General features: G+C 40.0%; 1 protein-coding gene across 1 annotated transcript in view; it reads left to right on the top strand.

Annotated features, from left to right (window-relative positions):
- The first annotated feature begins 1,426 nt into the window (after positions 1-1,426).
- Positions 1,427-17,073, top strand: part of LOC140478907 (arf-GAP with coiled-coil, ANK repeat and PH domain-containing protein 2-like) — a 171,223-nt gene continuing 155,576 nt past the window's right edge. The window contains exon 1 of the mRNA XM_072572528.1: positions 1,427-1,594. Within this exon, the coding sequence (XP_072428629.1) occupies positions 1,542-1,594 (53 nt within the window). The 5' untranslated portion in view covers positions 1,427-1,541. The remainder of the gene's footprint in view (positions 1,595-17,073) is intronic.

The following is a 17,073-nucleotide window of genomic DNA, read 5'->3' on the forward strand; positions in this document are numbered from 1 at the left end:
TAGGAAATCGCACTGCAGCTGCATAGCATTGTGCACAATGCGTATGTTTGAACTATTGACATTACAAGTCCAACATAATCCTGCAGCCCGTGTAACCATTTCATCGTAAGAAATCACGAAAGTGGACGTTCACTTTTCAGTACAATGTTTCTTTCTCTATGCCTTCGCTACTGCTGCGAACTACTGTATTTGCATTGCTGAGTTTTGTGCATGTTATACGGAGCCAAAATGTTGTAAACATTAATGTTATTGTTAACAGCACTGTTGAAATATGGGAGCAATAGTAAGCAATCTTAAAGCTATTGATCTTGTTTAGATTTTGTGTAAAATCTGTATTTTTTCTATAAATCGTTTTTTCAGTATCGTCAAGCATCTTAATTTAGAATTTTGCTGCCCAACTGACTGCAAACCTGCAAAAGCATATTACTCTCCTAATTCATGTGCAATTCTGTCCAAATTTTGGAATTTGTTAGAACTCATATATAAAAGAGCTGCGATTTCATTGCAGCTTTAACACTCTTGAATAGTTTGTGAGTTAAATAGGTGACGGCGCAAATGTATAAAATGAAAATAAACTTCTGTGAGCTAGATAGCTTTACATCAACCAACGAAAGAAAAAAAATACAGCGGATGCTGAAAATCTGAAACAAATATTGCTGGGTGACCCTGGACTTGAAACGTTAACTCTGCTTTCTCTGCACTGATGCTGCCAGACCTGCTGAGTTTCTCCAGCAATTTGTTCTTATTCAACCTCAGGATGTTTCAGAGGTCCTGAAGACACACCTGATACAATGCAAATATCCCAACAGATAGTTGGAGGCTGGTACAATTGCAACATTTAAGAGGCATCTGGGTGGGTATATGAATAGGATGGGTTTGGAGGGATATGGGCCGGGTGCTGTCAGGTGGGACTAGATTGGGTTGGGATATCTGGTCAACATGGACAGGTTGGACCGAAGGGTCTGTTTCCATGCTGTACATCTCTATGACTCTAACATTAATAGGTAACCTTTATTTACTGTTACTCATTTCATCATTCTTAAAAACATTTATTTCTAAATATTGTTACTTTTCCTCTTCCCACTCGGTTGTTTTGGTGTAGACATTGATGTATCTCTTGACGGATTAATCGCCGTGTTTTGTATTTAAAACATTAACCCTTTAAGAATTCCGAATCAGGTCTGCATCCCAGTCCCTGGAGCCAGACCCCAGGGCTAAATCCCGGACTGGATTAAGACGCCGAGCTGGATCGGACCTACCCCTAGTGGAATCCCGGACAGGATCAGGATAGAACTGGATCGGACTGCTGGAGTCAATCCCTTCGGGAGCGGGGTGAGTGCGGCCTCCCGCCAACTGGTTGGTTGTCTTGGTTGGAGGGCGCGGCTCTGATTGGTTGGTTCACTGTCAGTCACAGTGCCTGTGAGTCCGGGTGAACGGGAGCGAGCGGGGCACGGGCGGGGACCGAGGACGGGGTCGCGCCTTAAGCCGACGACGGACGGTGAGCGAGGGCGGCGGTAGACGGTTGGTTGTACACAGGCGCCATGAAGTTGATGGTGGATTTCGATGAGTGTCTGAAGGACTCTCCCCGTTTCAGGTAGGCCGTTGTCCCAGGAATGATCCCCGGTCTCTGTGGGCAGGAATGTTCTGTCGCTTGATGCCCTCTCTCCGGCTGCCTCTCCTGAAGTGGAGAATCACTGCTTTATTTCCATCTTGTTTAACGTTTGTTATTTCATAGTTTTAAATCGTATTTCAGAAAATTCCACAACTTAATAAAAAATAATTGAGTTAAGTTTTAATTGTAAACTCTTGTTGTAAATTTTAGATTTTTTGAGTTTTTTTAAAGTTAACTGTCAGTTTTTTTTGGCCATGTTTTGGGCTCATGTTTATAGTGTAAATGTTTGATCCCATCAACATGTTTTTTGTGGGATGGTTCATGTAGTGCCAATCCTATTATCCTCGCTAACATTCTCATGCTAACATTCGAGTGTTTAGTCAGTATAGGTGCCTATTGTACATTTCATTGTGAAGAACTTTTGTATGGCTGAAATTGTTAAAGTCATTGTTAGCTTCTACTGTGGACTTTTGAAGTATGTGAACTATCTTTTTGATGTCATTGGCATTAGTATTATGTTGCACTTAATGACTTGAAAGTAATTCTTGAATTTACAATAAACCTAAAATTTTAGCTTTTTAAATGTCCCTTTTAAATTTTTTTTTCATCACATTCAAACTAATTTTAACTGTTGTAAGCAGACTGATGTGAATAATTTGACAGCCATCTTCCTTGGCATGATTTCACTAAACAGCATCATAGATGAGCATTTGATCTTTTTTGATCTGGTAAACTAACAAAGGAAGAGTGGGGATAAATGGGTATTTTTCTGGTTGGTGATCAGTAGTGAGTGTTGGAATCGATGTTGGGTTTGCAATTCTTTACAATTAGATGATTTGGAGGTGTGAACCAAGTGTAGTGTGGTGAAAGTGAGGATTGTAGATTAGTCATTAGTAATTAGGAATCTGATGAAGGGCTGATGCCTAAACATCAATTCCCCTGCTCCTCGGATGCTGCCTGACCTGTGCTTTTCCAGTACCACACTTTTGACCAAGTGTAGTGTGTCACCATTTGCAAAATAAAACTAAGTGGTGGAGCAAAGTGTGCAGAGGATACCAAAGTCTGCAGAGGGATATAGATAGGTTAAGTGAGTGGGCAAAGGTCTCGCAGGTGGAGTACAATGTTGGTAAATATGAGGTGACTCATTTTGGAAGGAATAACAGCAAAATGGACTTATTTAAATGGTGAAAAATTGCAGCATGCAGAGGGCCTGGGTGTCCTTCTGCATGATTCACACAAAGTGTTGCTTTGCAGGTGCTGCAGGCAAATGGAATATTGTCCTTCATTGCTAGAAGGATGGAATTTAAACATCGGGAGGTTATGTTGCATCTGTATAGGGTGCTGTGTACAGTTTTCGTCTCCTTACTTCAGAGAGAATATACTGGCAGTGGAGGGGGTTCACTCATTCTGGAGCTGAGAGGTTTGGTTTGTGAGAAACTAAGTAGATTGTGTCTATATTCATTGGAATTTAGAAGAATTATGGGATGGGGGGATCTTTTATCAAAACAAAATTGAGGGGAATAGATAAGATAGAAGCAGGGAAGTTGTTTCCATTGGATGAAACTAGAACTAGGGAGTGTAGCCTCAAAAGGTGGAGCACATTCAAGACTGAGTCAAGGAGGAACTTGTTTTCCTGAAGAGTTGTGAATCTGTGGTATTCCCTGCTCAGTGAAGCAGTTGAAGCTATCTTGTTGAATGTCTTAAGGCAAAGATAATTTTTACTGTTCAAAAATGTAGGGGTTACAGTGAGCAGGTAGGTAAGTGGAGCTGAGTCCATGAAAAGATCAGCCATGATCTTATTGAATGGCAGATGAGGTTTGATGGGCTAGATGGCTCATTCCTGCTTGTATTTCTTATGTTCGTTTTTTGGCAGTGTTGATTGTGGATCTTTATTGGCAAGAACATTCATAGTATTAATTAATAGTGTATATTTTGATTTCAACTCTGAAGTGTAATTTGATCTGATTCCGAATGTCAGTGTCATTCAGTTGGTAATCCCTTTTTTTTTCAGTGTCAATATCAGTTCTTGTAGTCAAGTTGTAAGTTGGCCAAATACCTTGACATTAGGCTCGAAGAAATGTTCCATTTCTTCTAGTGGCAGTATACATTGCAGTGTCTCACACCAGTCAACCTTGTTTTACCATGAGATGGTTATTCACTTTGGCAAGTGTGGCCATGTGCAGTAGGAAGTAAAATATGAAAATGTTCTCAATCTGTTTATTTGACTTGTACTCTGGTCCTGGAGATAAGAGCACTGTTAACTACTTCAGTGTCTCAAAGTTGTGTATATGGAAATTTTTTTTTGTCTTGGAGATTGTCCAATCATACTTTATTCCAAGCAAGCAAAAAAAACCACCAAGAAGCATCCCTTCCATTTTTGCATTACTTTCAAAGCTAGTGGAGAAAATTAATTCCTTATTTTGCCTGTTCAGTTTATAAATGTGAAACTAAGATATTTCCTGTTTAATAATGTAGTGATCTCAAAAGAATGTGACTTGTTAAGTTGCAAGCAACTACATTGAACAATTTATGGGAAATGTCACTTGTTGACTTTGCAAATTTGATTGCTGGTTGTAGTATTGGGTTAAAATAATTAAAAATACATTAAAGTTGCAAAGCAATTTATGATAGAGTAGTTTACTTAAAACTTGTTACTTGATCAGAGCACTTGTAGTCCTGTTAGTGTTTGTTTACCATGATTCACTTGAGTCAATAAATGAGCTACCATGATCTTATCTCCAAAATGAAAAATCACTAAACCCAAGGAGAGTTTTCTACATATTGATGGGCATTACTTGATTCAACCTTTAAACATTTTGGAGTAGGTTTTCAAGTGGAGAACACGAGCTAAATAATACCTTTTTTTTTGTAGTTTTTTTTACATTGACACCTCTTTGTAATGTTTAATAATCTGCCTTAAGAAAAAAAAACTAGCCACTTCATTGACCGATCCATTTTAATGATACAATTTTAGCCTTGCAATGCATGTATTTGAGCTTGATACATAAATTTATTCAAACAAAAAATAGAAGCACAGGAACAAAATTGGGTATTAATATTTTGTTTAAGCTATGACATCAGAAATTGGCTTAAAATTACTATTAAGTGTCCAGCATAGTCATTCTCCTCCTTTTTGAGAATAAGAGATTTTCTAATGGATGAGCATCAGTTGCTTGTTTGTTTATAATAATCAGTTGCATTTCATGGATGCTAGTTCTCTCCAATGTTATTACCTGCATTAAATCATAGAGGAAAAATTAACTGGAACATAGTGCTTTTTATCAGTTTTAAAGTTCTGATTGAAAGTCTGTCAATTTGAAATGCTAATTCCTGTTTCTGTTTGCACATCCTATCTGATCTGCTGAATACTTCCAGTGAATTCTGTTTTTCACTTTTGATTAGTTTGGATTTTGCTTGAGCATTGCAATGTTGTCATAATGCTATAATTAACTGAAAAATGAGAAGTACAACACTTAACTTGAAGTTTAAAACACACATTTTAAAAATAATGACTAAGTTTGGAACATGTTCCTTATCTAGTGCTGCTGATTTTCATACCACAGCCGTTGTGCAACGATGTAGTTTTTAAGCTCCAAATTTTGTTGCGGTGACAAGTTACTGCTGAAAGTTTAATGACTCATTGATGCATGTATTGTATATTAGTAGAAAGAGAGCTTATATTTTCTTCCTGTTGCGCATCTTTCTCTTTTTACTGGGGGACAGCTTGATGTGAGTAAGATTAAACCCTTTTTTCTGAGGGATGGCTCATTATCTCCTTCTATGTGATCTAAGATCGACAAAACAGAAGTTATAATCTAGCCTTGCTTTTCTGGTTAATTACTTTGCAGCATAGTCTGACAAATAGCTATTCCATTTTGCAAATGTTTTAATTTTTAATTTTCATCATTCAAAGGATTGTGTGTCTCTGACTAATTCAGCATTTACTGTCCATCAGCAAAAAAACCTGCAATGATTTAATTTTATACTGAAAATTGAGGTATTCAATCCTCATGTACGTTGGTTTCTCCCCTCTCCTAAGTAATGTTTTTTACAGATGTCAAGCATTGAACTGACTGCTCAAAGAATTAAAATTTATAAGGTAGTGAATATTCAATGGTCTTCATGCATTGTTAACTTTGTTCAGTTAACTGAATTAGTTATTATAACAATTTAGTTATGAACTTTACATTATTGTTGCAGTTTAAATGTTTGGAATTGTTTTTGGCAGAATTTGCTGGAAAGCTCTTTTTTTTTTTTTATCTGATCATTTGGTAGTTTGGAAAAGAATTCTGCCAAACATCTGAGAGTAATTTTACATCTTTATAGATAGTGCTGGCTGTAGTCACCGGATATCATGTAATTGCGCAGTTCTCTTATGGTCTATTGGTGTTTTATTCATTTAGATCTACCAGATGTTCACCGTTTTTGCTTTGTCTATTGTATCATGGGTCTAATTGCTCCATTTTCAGGCTTTTTTTTAACTCCCAGGAAAATCTTTAAATCCCAGATGTAGCTTTGTCTTCATGCTCAAGTTCAAAGGGTGAAAGTGTATCTGAGGCACAATTGGTTTAAACATCCATCACTAGGTCGAACTAGATCAAACTGGGCACTGTTGCAACCCACACTTCTTTTTTTTGATTGTTTTACTTAAGGAAGATCCTGGAGAGAAAGTATAGCATGTACTCTTTCTTTTCACACAAACAATAATCTCTTTTGACTGCTTTGCTTCCTCCATCTTTACTTGAAACAGTATACACAGGTTGTTAAACAACTACTTAGTGGCTACGCTTATGACCATTTTGTTCAGCAGTTTCTGCTGGCCTCTTCTGTTGACTTGCCCACAAAGCCAAATTTGCCAGATTCTCTGCTGTCCTTTTTAACCCAGAGCTTTCTGTGGTTTCTTGTTCAAGCCTACTATCTTCCAAGTTCAGGTCATTTGAGACCTGTGGTAATTTGCACACAATTTGTTGACCATCCATCTTTTCCTTTATGCCCCTGTGCTGACTGACAAGTTAAATTATTCCTCTTGTGAACTACTTTTCTTGCATTCGGATCCATCATTATCACTGCTTCTCCAATGTAAACACAAAACTTCCCTTGACTCCATTGTGTTTACTTTCTTTAGGCTTCTTATTTCTGGCACAATGAGCAATCTTTAAAGGAAAAGGCAAGAGTGCAGGTTAGGTATGAGGCTAATTTGTTTGCAAAAAATTTTTTAAAAAGGCATGTGTGGATGTCATATTTGACCAAGGAGTCATGTCAGGAGGGAGATTTTGAAAATAGAACTAATTTAAAGGCTTTGTACTTGAATGCTTTGTGCATTCAGAATAAAATCAGTGAATTAAGAGCGCCAGTAAAGTTAAGGATAGTATCAAATCGGGGGAAAAAAAACAGACAAAATGGCAATAGTAATGCAATGTAATCTTGCAAGAGTCCTTAGATTCTGGTAAAGTCTGACCAGAATTGGAAAAACTGCCAAAATAAAGGTAGGGAGTCAAAAAGCTGTTAACTGTCGGCCAGTCAGCTTCACATCTGATTTTGGGAAAGGATTAGAGTCTCTTTTTATAAAAGATGTAATAGTCAAACATTTAGTGCATAATGCAATCAAACAATCAAAATTGCTTCGTGAATGGGAAATCATGTAGTACATGTTTGGTTAGAATTTTAAGCTCACAGTCAATATAATATTTGGATTTCCGAAATGTGTTTCATAATGGACTATAGAGCCTGCGGTGTAGGAAATAAACTTATTAGCACGGATAACAGATTGGCTAACTAGGAACAAAGAGTTGGAATGAAGGAGGCGTTTCAGTTGGTAAACTATAACTAGTGGAATACCACAAAGATCTGTGCTAAGACCATAACCATTTACAATATATTCATGACTTGGATGATGGAAATGAATGTACATCCCTGGTTTGTGGATCTTACAAAAAGTGGCAAGACATGTTGTAAGGACAACATGGAGTCTGTAGGCATTAGGAGTGCTAACACTTGGCAGATGAAGTATCATATGGGAGCGTTGTTCTGCACTTTCTGCTAGGAAGAATGAGTGTTGAATATTATTTAAATGAGGAAAGGCAGTTTTTCATTGTTTCATATTTGCTTTTTAACCTCCCTTTTGGACCTTCTGAATTCACTCTGGTTCTCAACCATATTTTTACATGACACCTGTCGTAGCAAACTTTAGTTCCAGCTTTTTGGACCAGTTCCTTTGTAGCAGAAAATTTGCGGGCGGAGGAATTTGGTGTCTCTGAGCATAAATCACAAAGCTAGAATATGAGTTTAGCAGGTAATGGGGAAGGCAAATAAAATGTTCCCTTTTTTAATTACAAAGGGAATAGAATATTTAAAAAAAGGGAGGTGTTTTGAAAAGTTTACAAGGCACATGACCGATGTGAAAGACTGTGGAGATGCCAATGTTGGGCGGGAGTGGACAAAGTCAGAAGTTGCATGACACTAGGTTTATAGTCCAACGGGTTATTTAAAATCACAAGATTTCAGGGTGCTGCTCCTTTCTCCAGGTGAGGTGGAGGGAAGCACACAGGCATAGAATAACATAGAAAGGTAACAAATCAAAACTCTACCTACGAAGGTAAAGAGGTAATCACAAGTAATCAAGGTAATGATGTCAAAATGGAACAGTAAGGAATAATTTACAAACCTAGAACAGCATGCAATTACATGTAGCAAGGCATGAACCCAAGATCACTGAGGCTGCCCTCATGAATTCAGAACTTGGCTATCATTTCTGTTCAGCAATTTCTGCGTTGCTGTGTATCTCTAAGGCTGCCTTGAGGGATGCTTAGCTGAAAACTGTAGACTGAATGTCCTTGACCACTGAAATGTTCCCTGAATGGGGGGGGGAAACACTCCTGTGTGATTATTGTGCAGTGTTAGTTTGTACGCTGTCATAGTGTCTGCATAATTTGGCTGATATGCCATGCCTCAGTGCATCCTTTCCTGCAGTGTATGGGGTAGACTACCTTGGCTGAGTCACATGTGTATGTACTGCGCACCTGGTGGGTGGTGTTCACATGTTCACATAGTATCCACATTGATCATCTGACATATCTTGCAGAGGTTGCCATGGCAGGATTATGTGGTGTCATGGCCACTGTTCTCCTGAAGGCTGGGTAGTTTGCTTTGCTTTGAGCTGAAAATGTGTTGCTGGAAAAGCTCAGCAGGTCAGGCAGCATCCAAGGAGCAGGAGAATCGACGTTTCGGGCATGAGCCCTTCTTCAGGAATGAGGAAAGTGTGTCCAGCAGGCTAAGATAAAAGGTAGGGAGGAGGGACTTGGGGGAGCAGCGTTGGAAATGCGATAGGTGGAAGGAGGTTAAGGTGTGGGTGATAGGCCGGAGTGGGGGTGGGGGCGGAGAGGTCGGGAAGAAGATTGCAGGTTAGGAAGGCGGTGCTGAGTTCGAGGGATTTGACTGAGACAAGGTGGGGGGAGGGGAAACGAGGAAACTGGAGAAATCGGAGTTCATCCCTTGTGGTTGGAGGGTTCCTAGGCAGAAGATGAGGCGTTCTTCCTCCAACCGTCGTGTTGCTATGGTCTGGCGATGGAGGAGTCCAAGGACCTGCATGTCCTTGGTGGAGTGGGAGGGGGAATTGAAGTGTTGAGCCATGGGGTCGTTGGGTTGGTTGATCTGGGTGTCCCAGAGGTGTTCTCTGAAACGTTCCGCAAGTAGGCGGCCTGTCTCCCCAATATAGAGGAGGCAACATCGGGTGCAGCGGATGCAGTAAATGATGTGTGTGGAGGTCAGGTGAATTTGTGGCGGATATGGAAGGATCCCTTGGGGCCTTGGAGGGAAGTAAGGGGGAGGTGTGGGTGCAAGTTTTTCATTTCTTGCGGTTGCAGGGGAAGGTGCTGGGAGTGGAGGTTGGGTTGGTGGGGGTTGTGGACCTGACGAGGGAGTCACGGAGCGAGTGTTCTTTTCGGAACGCTGATAGGGGAGGGGAGGGAAATATATTTCCGGTGGTGGGGTCTGTTTGGAGGTAGCGGAAATGACGGCGGATGATACGCTATATATGGAGGTTGGTGGGGTGGTAGGTGAGGACCAGTGGGGTTCTGTCCTGGTGGCGGTTGGAGGGGCGGGGCTTAAGGGCAGAGGAGTGGGAAGTGGAGGAGATGTGGTGGAGGGCATCGTCGACCACGTCTGGGGGGAAATTGCAGTCTTTGAAGAAGGAGGCCATTTGGGTTGTACGGTATTGGAACTGGTCCTCCTGGGAGATGAAGGAATTGGGAATATGGGATGGCGTTTTTACAGGGGGCTAGTTTGTTTTGCTTTGAGGCTAGCTGGCTGTTTGCTTTGAGGCTAGCTGGCTGTTTGAAGGCAAATAGTGGAGACATAAGGATAGTCTTGGTGGGATGTTTGTCATCATCAATGACCTGCTGAAGGTTGCAAAGAACTGGCATAGTTTCTCCGCTCCAGGGAAGTACTGGTCTATCCTGTGTCTGTCTGAGGGGCCATTTTGATTTTTTTTTCACTGTGGCATGTCAGAACTACCGGTTTTTGAGGAGTTGAATGTTTTTGTCCTATTCATATGAGGGTTGTAGGTATCTGTTACTTTCCTCCCTGTTTGAGATTCTATGTATATGCAGGGCTTGTGTGTAAGGGATGGATTCTTGAATGTCTGTGGGCTTGCAGTAGTGAAGTACTGAGATGTCTGTCCTCCTTGGAGATGTGTCCAAGAATGAGACTGATTCTGAAGAGTGATCCTGATGGGAAGAAGCTTTTGTTGTCGCGTAGTGATTTCAGAGATTCTTCTGAGTCCAAAAGAAGAAAATGCTGATTGTATGGTGTTGGTTGGAGGACCTGCATGGAAAAGGAGCCTTGAACATGTGCATGAAAATGTTGGTGTATTGGGGTACACGTTTAGTCCCCATAGCTGTTCCATGTGTCAGTAGGATGAAATGGATGAGTTTTAGGATGGTATCTGGAAATTTGGCTGTCACTATTGAGTACTGAGACTGTTGTATAGTTACCAGTCTAGAGTACTGGAGTGTTCATGGTTTGACTGGTCTGTGGGTGTGGAGTTTCTGTAAGAAGTCTGTAGAGTCATGACAAAAACCAGGGATTCCTTTTTTTGATGGGTTTCAAGATGCCTTTGACATAGCCAGAGAGATTCTCTCACAGGGTCCTGTTGCTTGATATGAATAGGCATCTGGGAGTGTTGGTTTTGTGTATCTTCCGAAGGTAGTGGAAGTCTCTTGGATTGCTGTTTTTAAATGGGTAACCCCTTGCTCTGCATTTTGCCTTCTGGTCCTCGATTCTCCCAGAAATCTACTCTGTAAAGCCCTGTTGAAATATGTAAAATTTTTAACAAGGTCTCCTCTTGTTCTTAAGTCATGAGTACAAGCCCAACATGCTTAACCTCCTCTCATTAGAATTTGTACAAACCTGGAATCAACGTTGTGAACCTTCTGATGGACTGCCTTAGGTATATCTTTCCTTTAGACAAAGGTTTAAATTAAAATTTTAATTAGTAAGGGATTGATGGTCATGGGCATAAGACAAAAGTGGAGTTGAATATTAGCAGATCAGCCACAATCTCATTGAATGGTGGAGCAGACTTGATAGGTTAAGTGGTCTAAAGGGTCACTGAGTACATTGTAGCACTGAAGAAAAAGGATGTTTTGAGGATGCAAAGATAGAAGTGTTTTTTTTTTGGCTAGAGCTAAGGATTAGGAAGGGGCGCAACTACATTCCTTAACATTTATATACAGATCATCAGCTATTGGGAATGATTGAGAAGCAATTTGTAAGGAAATTCCAGAATAGTGTAAACACCATAAAGTAAAAGCGAGTTTTGAGACACATCGAGTTAGACTCCATCTACCACCCCCTGAGAAAAGGAACAGGAAGTGACTTCACAAGAAATGACATCACCAACCCAGAGAAACCCAAACCTATAAACAGAAAGCTGGAATTTTCACCATTGCTTCACATAGTCATAGTGATGTACAGCACAGAAACAGACCCTTCGGTCCAACTTGTCCATGCCGACCAGACATCCCAATCCAATCTCGGCCCACCTGCCAGCAACCAGCCCCTATCCCTCCAAACCCATATACCCATCCAGATGCCTTTTAAATGTTGCAATTGTACTGGCACAAGGTCCACTGAAGATATTACCTAGTAAGGTAACGAAACGTCTGGAAATGAACCTTTTTCAGCTCAGCGAGCAAACCTACACCCAAAATCATGGAGTATTTACAAGGAAACTTTACCCTCATATTGACTGGGATAATGATGATGAAAGGGGCACTGAGGAACAAGTTTTTTTCTATAATGTGTTCAGAAGTATTTTCTGCAGTATCCAGTTGAAGAAAGGAAACACTCTGACTCCATTCTTGGATGAGGTGGACCAAGTAGTTTGTGTTCGTGGGGAAATATTTAGGAGACACTGATCATTGTCTGAAGTTTTAGGATGATGACTGTAGAAAATTAAATTGGTCAATCCACGTTAGGAATAAGCAACTGACAGGGAATGGACTTAAGTTAAATAGACTGGAACAATTGTTGCTTCTGATTGGTGTCACAAAATCTTAACTGCATTAGCTGAGTGTAGAAGGTCCAAGAAGGAGGTTAAAAAGCAAGTACAAAAAGCAATTTGAGACTATGAAACAGGCCATTAAAGAGGTCCTTTTTTTGATTTGCTTTTTATAAGCACGAGGGTCGTATTAGAAATTGTAATGTTGATTAGGCACCAGAAAAGCCGATTATACTTTGACATGGCTCAGGTATTAAACCCCTTCAATTTTGTCTTTCTTATGCTGGAAGCAATCTTTTTAAATTTTTGTTTGCACCCTCTGAAATGCTGTCAGATCCTTCCAAACGTGTGGTGGCCAGAAATGGATTCAGTGCCCCAACTGAAGCCAACCAACGCTAGTGTCTTTATGCAAATTCAAAATAACCTCCTTTTGCTGTTGTAGACTACATGTTCCTATTAATAAAGCCAAGTTGTATAATCTTTAACTGTGCTGTCAACTTATTCTGCCAACTAGAGACTTATGTATGCGTGCACCCCAGGTCTTTCTGCTTTTGAGCTCCCTTTTTTATTTTGTATTGCCTCTCCATTTTCTCCTTAGCAAAGTGAGTCACCTCCCCTTTTTTTTCGTATTTGAATTGCATTTGATGCCTCTGCCCATTTCACTAACTTTATCTGTTGCCTCTCCAAAGTTCTGCATTATCCTCATCAGTTTAGAATGCTTTAAAGTTTCATATTATCTGCAAATTTTGAAATTGGGTCCTAAACGTCAAGATCCAGATCATTTAATATTAGTCATGGAAAATAAGAGTCTCAACACTGACTCCCAGGGAGCTCTACTTCAAAAACATATCCACCTCCAGCTCAAATAACATCAATTAACCTGTTTTCTTTAAAGCTTTTTAATTGTGTCCATGTTGCCACTGTTACTTTGTTTCATGAGCCCTTTGCACACAGGTCTGTAGTTCAGCACTGCATCTGACGCCTTTTGGACTTCCATGTTCACAATATTAAGATCATTGCCCTCATCAGCCCTCTGTTATTTGAAAAATTCAGCAAGTTAGTTAAATATGATTTCCTATTAAAATCAATATTGGCTTTCCATAATCAATCAAATTTTGGAACAAAATCAGTAACCACTCAGACAAGATGTTCTTTTTTGTTTGTGGAAGGTTGCCCACCATTAAAGTTAAACTGACTGGCCTTTAACTTCCTGGCTTTTCTTTACACCCATATTTCAGCAAGGGTGTGAGTGCAATTCTCATCATGTGTAACCATCCTTGGATGTACTGCAGACTGAAAACCATAACCAATGCCTCTACAATTTTCCCAAACTTTCTCTGCCTGAATGTAAAGGGTTGATTTTAAGGGCAGGTCCTCAAGGCATGGTATCTATGAGCCAGTGATTCATAAGAAATGGTATTATTGTACACTACAAGATGTAAAATTCATGGTTTTAAATATTTTAAACATCTGTGTACAGGAACCTCAATTATCCGAACGATGTGGATGGGCAGTATATTGTTCGGATAATCGAACGCCGGACAACACGGTTTAGCCAATCTTGCAGTCTTGTTCAGATAATCCAAAATTCGGATAATCGAGGTTCCTCTGTATAGTAAATCAATAAGGACAGACAATTCTTGTTCGAACACAGTAACATATGAATCGAGTTTTTAATTCATTTTCTATCACCGTGCTCATTTTGTAATTGATAATATTAAAATTGAAATTTCAGAAATGACAGCCAGACTACTAAGACCCCTCTGAATCCTAGTAACACACCAACCCACCAACACTCTCAAACAAAAACTAGCAAACTTAAAACTCAGTACAACCCATGGACAAAACCAATGTCATCTACAAAATTCCGTGCAAGGACTGTCACAAACACTACGTAGGACAAACAGGAAGAAAGTTAGCCACCAGGATACACTAACATCAGCTAGCCACAAAAAGACATGACCCTCTCTCCTTTGTAGCCCTATACACTGATGAAAAAAAAACACCATTTCGACTGGGACTACACATCTATCCTGGGACAGGCTAAGCAAAGATATGCCAGAGAATTCCTAGAGGCCTGACACTCCAACCACAATGCCATAAACAAACACATAGATCTAGATACCATCTATCAACCCCTAAGAAAACGAACAGGAAATGACATCACCACAAACCCCAGGAACCCCATCCAGGAGAAAGATATAAATAGAAAGCAGGAGACAACAGCTTTGCTTCGCTTCTCTTGGAGGTCGCCACTGATGATGTTACCTAGCCAAGCAATAAAATGTCTGGATAGCAAACGCACAGCTCAGCGAGCAAAACCTCCACCCTAAAATTGAGATAATTTAGAATTGTCCAGCTTTCAGATCTGGTACTGAATTCCAAATTGAAAGAAATTTCTTTAATTTTATTCTCAAAATAAACAATTATGGAGGGAAGGAAGAAATCAGATAGTGTTGCCTAATTTGTCTTACTGTAAACAACTTGCGATAGATAATCATAGCATAGCGTTACAAAATCTGTTAACCGACCCATTGACCAGAGCAAACCATTTGGGTGGATTGATTCAAACATTCTAACTAAAGCTTGGCTGAAGACAGGCTGTTTTTATTCAGCAGAATTCCGGAGGTGACTGCCCTTGACATCAAGGCATCATTTGATTAAGGGTAGCCTTTGTCCTACCAAAACAGGAGTCACTGGGAGTTGGGGGCCAAGCTCACCAATGGTTTAATAATTTTGGGTTATTGGATGCCAGTCACCTCAGGATCAAGGACACTATATCCTGTCATCCTCGCAACGTCATTGATTACCTTCTCATCACAAATGGGCAGTGGAGAGGTTTACTAATGATTGCACAGACTTCATTTGCAAGTCCTAAGATTCAGAATCAGTTCATGCCCACATGTAGGAGTCTTGGATAATATTCAGCAAGTTATTTAGGGACACTATTCCGGCTTTGGCTGAAAAATGGCAAGTACTGTGCATTGTACACAACTGCTTGGCAATTACTCTTTCCAACGAGAGTATTCACCCATCTTCATTGACGTTTAATATTGACCTTCCTACAGACACTGAGTTCCAGAATTTCACCACCCTCTGGGTGAAACATGATTTTTCCCTAATAGTCTGTCATTACTTCACATCTATGAGCTATATCTACTGACCTCTTTGCTAAGTTAAATAAATCCCTTATCCATTCTACCTATGCCACTCTCCATCTTTATATACAATCAGTTCTGCTATAATGTGTGTTTCTTCAATGCAAATTGACTATAATGCAGTTGAAAAATTTTGGTCCATTATTTGTAGAACACAAATTTTTCTTACCTGTATTAGCTATAATGTGATTCCGGTCCCATAGGTTTAAATGGTGCTGATTTTATGCTATTTTCTTAACACAGTTCAGTTCCTATCAGAACAGACCGTACCTTAACTAAATCTGCTTGCAACCTCAATTGTTTCAGAGAACCTATCCAATGCTTTTCTGAAAGCTAATGTTATTGGTGACCTTTCAATAATCTCCTCTGTACCCTTGTCTGTGTGATCAAATCCTTCTGACATGTAGTGATCACAATTTCACACAGGTCACTGCTTGGAGTGCTAACTGTCTGTATATTAGATTTTTTTTTGTTTTTTTTTGTTCCTCTGCTAGCAAAGAAAAGTACCCTACATGCCACCTTAATCATGTTACTTTCTGGAATTTATGCACATGCTGTCTAAGGTTCTTAAGTACTTCTCAAAGTTATCATTTATTTTCATTGAATCCCTAGAGTGTGGAAGCATGCTATTCAGCCCATCGAGTCAGCCACTGACTGAGTATCCTATCCTCTCCCTGTAACTCTGGCTAATCCACCTAGCCTGCATATCTCTGGACACTATTAAGCAATTTAGCATGGCCAATTCACTTAACCTGAGCATCTTTTTGGACTGTGGGAGGAAGCCGGAGCACCCAGAGAAAATCCAGGCAGACGGGGGGAAAGTCGACCGAGGGTGAAATCAAACCTAGGTCCCTGGCGATGAGGCAGCAATGCTAACTACTATGCCACCTCTGTTGTGTATCCTTCTCTTGATCTATCTAAAATGTGTTGCCTCCATAGTTAGTTCTGCGGATCACAATTAGTTACAAAGGGATGCCATTGGCCTGTTTGTTTTTTGTTTGGTTCTGTGGAGGAGCAAGGCACCTTGAAGCATTTCCATGCCTTCTGCCAGTAGCCATGCACATGCTGCTTTTTCAGGTAATAACCCAATTCTCTTGCCTCAATTTATGCTGCATCATACCATAGCTCCATGTGATTCCAGATTCGAACCATTTGATTTACAGTTTGTGACAAAGTGCTATTTGGTAATGCTAATTGTAAATTCAGAAAGAATACAGGTAAGTACATCTCTTTATTTATTTGTTGGATCTTGGTATTGCTTGTAATGCTGGAATTTACCATAATTGCTTTGAGATGTCTATGTAGAACTGCTGCCATGCTACAATTGTGTAATGAAGGAAAAGTGTTACTATGTTTTTGAGTAGGGAGTTTAGGATTTTAACCCAGCGATGATGAAAGGACAATGACATGTGAATCTCTTGGGGAAATTTGAGTCCTGTAATTTAATGCTTCTAGGTTGTTGTTTGGGAGGAGCTAATGAAGAAACCTTGGAGCATTACTGCAATGCATCTTTTAAATGATGCACATTGTAGTCTGGGTACATCACTGGTGGGGATTAGATGCTTAGCCCATTTGAAATGTTGTTCGTTGTGTTTTGGTGTGGATGAGGTTGAGCTTCTTTGAAAGTTGTTGCTTATGCATCCATCCTGGCAAGTGAAGAATAGTTTGCCTCGCAGTGGATGCGTAACTTGTACATCATTTAAAAGGCTTTAGGAGTTGATGCTTTATCTGAGGAATTGTGAATAGAGCTAAGGGCGGCACGGTGGCACAGTGGTTAGCACTGCTGCCTCACAGCGCCTGAGACC

The sequence above is a fragment of the Chiloscyllium punctatum genome, chromosome 6, assembly GCF_047496795.1.
Source record: "Chiloscyllium punctatum isolate Juve2018m chromosome 6, sChiPun1.3, whole genome shotgun sequence".
Lineage (NCBI taxonomy): Eukaryota > Metazoa > Chordata > Chondrichthyes > Orectolobiformes > Hemiscylliidae > Chiloscyllium > Chiloscyllium punctatum.